At 40.1% G+C, this 5,449-nt stretch overlaps 1 protein-coding gene across 9 annotated transcripts in view; it reads left to right on the top strand.

The window, feature by feature from the left end:
* TAF1A (TATA box binding protein (TBP)-associated factor, RNA polymerase I, A, 48kDa) overlaps nucleotides 1–663 on the top strand; it is a 32,217-nt gene extending 31,554 nt beyond the window's left edge. For 7 of the 9 annotated variants that reach the window (XM_010852806.1, XM_010852807.1, XM_010852809.1 and 4 more), the window contains one exon: nucleotides 288–661. In XM_010852806.1, coding sequence (XP_010851108.1) covers nucleotides 288–400 — 113 coding nt within the window. In that variant the 3' untranslated portion in view covers nucleotides 401–661. Of the gene's footprint in view, nucleotides 1–287 lie in introns of all 9 variants that reach the window. The other 2 variants (XM_010852808.1, XM_010852812.1) reach the window with 2 other exon arrangements.
* Nucleotides 664–5,449: the final 4,786 nt, after the last annotated feature.

Raw genomic sequence — 5,449 nt, 5'->3', positions numbered from 1 at the left:
TGAAAAGTGAAAGTGAAGTCGCTCAGTCGTGTCTGACCCTCAGCGACCCCATGGACTGCAGCCTTCCAGGCTCCTCTGTCCATGGGATTTTCCAGGCAGGAGTACTGGAGTGGGGTGCCATTGCCTTCTCCGAGACATACATCCATAGATAATACAAATCCATCTGTTTATATAATCATCAGTGTGCCAGAGTTGAAGTAGAATTTTTACAATGTAGAAAAGCACTTGAAGAATTTGGTAAGTATTAAAACTTTTTGTTTATTTTGCCTTGATTTTTTTTTTTTTAGGTTGTAAATATTTTCGGTATATTTCAAAGCAAGATCATCAAGCATTAAAGAAGAAAATGAAGCAGATGAAGAAATCAGTGAAAAAATACAGCATTGTAAATTCAGGACTCTGATACTGAATTTTAGTTATTTCAGATTTGTAGCTACAGAGTAGTAATTCAGTGATAGTTTTAAGTGTATTTTATTTTGTATTTTAAGAAAGTAGTTTATTTGACTACAAAAGGTTTATTTGTATATTTTTTTATATATTTTTTTACTAACAGTTATAGCTAGAGGAAGAGTCTCATTTGTTCTTTGTAAATACATTTTTCCCTTTTGTACTGTTAAATGTAACATTAAGGAATAATCTTCAAATAAAAATATATTTGTTTAAGAATATAGCGCTACAGCAGTTATTGCAGTTTGCAGCTAATTTGCTTCTGACAATCGTGTAATGAAATACAACTTGTGGGACTATTAAATGAACTTGTGTTCTTTTAGATGTTAATTGGGGCTTCCCTGATGGCTCAGAGGTTAAAGCATCTGCCTGCAATGCAATGATCCACATTAGGTTTAATACCATGAAGAATATATTGGTGATCAGTTCTGTTGAGGAAAGAAGAATTTAGAAAAGGACTCCTCCCCTTTCTCTTTTGGTAATGAGACATGGCAGTGTGGGGTTAAGTGAGCTCTGGTAGAGAGGGACCTTTGCCGCTAGAGGACATTTGGGTAGAGAGGGTAGAAGGCCTGCTTGTTTCCAGCTGGCACTGGCCTAACTTTAAAGGACTCCAGTTGTGTTGGTCCACTTGTGTGCCTGGCAGGGCCGGCAAAGACTTGCTCCAGAACTCCTGTGTCCCTCTCCTTTCTCCCAGAGACCAGGCTGCAGCAGTGGATGGCTGGACAGTGGAGAAGTAGTGTCTGAGTGTTATATAGGAAGCCCAATGGGGAAGCTTTGCTCAGATGCCAAGAACAACTTTCCCGGAATATGAGTGAATTTCATAACATGTTGTAGTAACCGTTGGAGTAAGTGCTTCTTCAAAACTGTCTTGGCTCAGATACATTTACTGTTCAGATAACTAGTATTTGAGTTCCTTGAAGGCTCCCTAACTTCAGAGCAAGTCCAGTATTCAGATGGCAAACCACACATTTCCCCCATTGGCTTATGTGTGATCATATACTCAGAGTCCTGTTTTCTGCTGCTATTTCCTCACTAAGCTTGAAAGCGAAAGTATTAGTCTCTCAATTGTGTCTGACTCTTTGTGACCCTATAGACTGTAGCCCACCAGGCTCTTCTGTCTATGGGGTTTCCCAGGCAAGAATACTGGAATGGGTTGCCATTTCCTTCTCCAGGGGCTCTTCCTGACCCAGGGATTGAACCCCGGCTCTCCTGCATTGCAGACAGATTTCTTTACCATCTAAGCCACCATGGAAGCCCACTATTGGCTTATATTCTTACTAATTTCAAACCTTCTGTGAGAAAACCAGCAGGTAAATTACGCTTTGTCAATAATTTAACTTGATATCTTATATTTCATAAATAAATGACCCATCAACGAACAACTACCCAACCTTATACTATTTATGTGAGACAAGCAGATGCCCAACAGAACCAAAGTAAAGCAAGTGAAAGCTACCAGTGACCAGGATTGGCTTTACCACTGGGAGTCCATGCTTGGGTGGTACGGAAGTTCCATATAAGATTAACCCTATAGGGATGTCCACATCCCATCTATTCCCTGATACCTTTAGTCAAAAGCTCTCAAATAGGATTTATGAATTCTCCTCATCTCTAGCAGGACGGAGGTGAGGATGAAAGAGAAATGAGTACATATGGTTATCAAAAGTTTGTATCTAATTATGCAATGAGAGCAGTGTGAATCAACTGAAAATTTCTTAAGTGCACTAAAAGCCAGTTTCATAAATAATAACGGCTAAAGTTTATCAAGCACTTTGGGCTTCACATTTCATCATCTCATTACTGCAATCCTACGAACTATCCCCTATCTTACCAAGAAAGAAAGTAGGGTAGTCAGAGATTAAATAACTCACCCAAGGTCACAGCTGGTAGGTGTTGGCATCAGGACTCTTAACTCAATCAGTGTAGTTCCAAAGATTCAGAGACTCTCTGTGGTATGTGTACCGCCTCCCAGGTTAGTCAGTGTTTATAACCTGCAGAGCCCTGAGCTAGGGATCAGGGCAAAGAATACAGGGAAGCCATCGCCTTTCCCCTCTCCTGGGCATGGAGGGTTCCCTCTCTGTGTCCTCACCAATCCCTCCCCTGCAGCCTCTTGTCAAATTGTCAAATCACTGCATTGTTTAATGATCTTTGTACATCTGTCTTTCTTAGTAGTATATTATCCGGGCTTCCCTGGTGGTTCAGATGGTAAAGAATCCACCTGCAATGCAGGAGACCTGGGTTTCATCCTTGGGTGCGGAAGATCCCCTGGAGAAGGGAATGGTAACCCACTCCAGTATTCTTGCCTGGGAAATCCCATGGACAGAGAAGCCTGGCAGACTACAGTCCAGGGGTTGCAAAGGGTTGGACATGACTGAGCGATTAACATTAATGATCTCCATATCACCAACACCTAACAGAATTTCTGGCTTATTAAATATTGAACAGAACTGAATGAAAACTTAAACAGAAGTTATTGACTGACTGTGCCTATCCCATAGGCAGTAATATTTTGGTGAATTTCTGCCAAGTGCAGACCTCAAGAGGCTTGCAATCCTCTTGAATTGGTTCAATAGGTTTGAATCCTGGGCTTATCATAAGCTTTCACAGTTTCTTTACCTATAGAATAGAGACAAGTAAGATTATTGCTATATTAAAAAAAAAAAAAGCTTTTATACATCATGATGGAGTGAGTGATATCTGGGCTATAACTTGGAACACCTAAATTTTCATGCCATCTTTTTCCTTCACCTAAAGCATGACTCTTAAGTGTTTTCATGGAATCTGAGACTGAAGTCACTTGTCTGTACATTGGTAGTGGAATATCTGCCCTGTTTAACTAATAGAGTTATTGTGAAGATCACCTGAGATGAAGTGAGAAAATGCTTCATACACTATAATACAAATAAGAGTTATTAATACTTTCCCTAAGCTCAAACACACCTGCTCATTTTCAGATTGTTAGAGAAGGCAGATGCCAGAGAAAGCAGTAAACGTTGTATGAGAGGTTACTGAGCTGGAGCATTGCTTTTTATGTTGTTTCTATTCTATTCCATGACCTGATTCTAAGATAAACACCAGATTCTTAACATCATTTTTAAAAGGCACTTGTCTTATGAAACATTGTGTGCATGCCAGTGTATGGGTGCATATATATATTTTATATATATAAAATGATATATTGAAATCCTAACCCTCAGTTCCTCAGAATGTGACTTTATTTGGAGATCAGGTCTTTACGGAGGTAATCAAGTTAAAAATAGGATCATTAAAGTGAGCTCTAATCTGACCGACGTCTTTATGAAAAAGGGAAATTTGGACACAGACATGCACAGAGAAAGAAAGTCATCTGAACACAATGACAGAAATCAGGGTGATGTATCTATAAAGAATGCAGAACACTGCTGGTAAACCCTGAAACGCTAGGGGAGGGGCGAGGGCCAGATTCTCCCTCCTGTCCCTTAGTGGGAACCCACCTTGCCTACACCTCGATCTCAGACTTCCAGCCTCCTGAGCTGTGAAACAATAAATACTTGTTGAAGACTCCAGTTTGTGGTACTTTGTTATAGCAGCCCTAGCAAACGAATACAGTAATTTTTAGAAAAATACCATGTTTGCTTCAAAAGTGAGAGCTAAAGTGGTTTCAGATACTCCGTCTGGGCCCAGCTGTGATTCCAGGTTTATCTCCTAGGCTTACCTCACGGTCAGAAACTGTTGTCCACTCTTCCCCACCTGTACCTTCAATACCCTGCTCAACCTTCTTTATGATTTTTTTCTTCATTCCCTTGAGCCTGATGTCATCTCTTCCTCCTTGAATCCACTAACAAACTGCTTATTATCTCAATATAATGTCCCTTGTATTATTTAGACATTTATTTTAATGTTTCCTCTCAGAGCATAAACTTCTTGAAAAAGTTTAGTTCACGCATCAGTTTTCAGTTTAACATACCTCTTCCAGTATAATCCTTTGCACATAATCATAAAAACCTACCGAATTGACACTGAGACATCTGTTATAAAATTAATTACTGCATCATTATTACATAACCAAACGTATCGTGTAATTATATTTAAAATATTATGCAGTCCCACCTGAAACACTGCATATTTTAATAGTCAGAAATTCATGCTGTCGTTACTTCTGATGGGACCTGGAAACCAATATCTCCCTGCTAATTTTATAATCACTGCCCCAAACAGTAAGATCTGACTTGAACTTACATAGATTTGTGTTTAATTATGTATAAGTTTTTTAGTACTTAGCCATAATTATGTAAATAGAAACATTAAAATTATTTTCCAAAAAGGAGGCATTCCTTTGGACTCAATTTTTTTTTTCCTGGCGAAAGGGAAACTGACCCAAACGTCAGTAAAGAATCAAAAAGTACTCCTAGGCCCTACATGGAACGAGAGAATGCATTCATTCTCATGCATTACAGGGCAGCTGGTCACCTCCCATTTCTGAGAAGGTCTCAGGGCTGTGAATTCACTGGCTGAGGTTGGTCCAAGAGCAGTTCCTCCCGCCCAAGGCTTCCCAAGCGATGACATTATCTGACCTTTGAGCAAACAAGCCTGTGGAATCAGCACAGTTGCAATGAATAACAGATGTTGTGTTATGTATGTTTTGAAAAGCGACATTCAACAAAGTATGATATTGAGCCATACCCATGGGAGAGCAGGGCTGTGCTGGGGAGTCATTCTAATGAGTCCCTCTTCTTGCCTTTTCTCATAGTTATAAAAACATAGTTTAAAAGCTACTCTGGGCTTTCATAAGCCAAAGCATCATGAGCACAGACTTGGCTAGACTGAGGCTCAGTGTCCCTTCTTGGTGATGCTCTGGCAAAGGCTCTTGGTGCTGAAGAGGGTGCCAGGTGGGGAGCCCTCCTCCATCCAGAAGAATCTTTGACTTCCATCTGCATTTCAGAGGGCAGTGTTTGCCAGTAAGGACATTTCAGGGTGGAGTGAACTTGTGGAAAAACCCAAAGGAAAGTGAGCTCAGGTACCAAAT

This window comes from Bison bison, unplaced genomic scaffold, assembly GCF_000754665.1.
Source record: "Bison bison bison isolate TAMUID 2011002044 unplaced genomic scaffold, Bison_UMD1.0 scf7180017864317, whole genome shotgun sequence".
NCBI classification, from domain to species: domain Eukaryota; kingdom Metazoa; phylum Chordata; class Mammalia; order Artiodactyla; family Bovidae; genus Bison; species Bison bison.
Note: the sequence above shows the minus strand (reverse complement) of the source record. Positions and strands in the feature narration are given on the sequence as shown.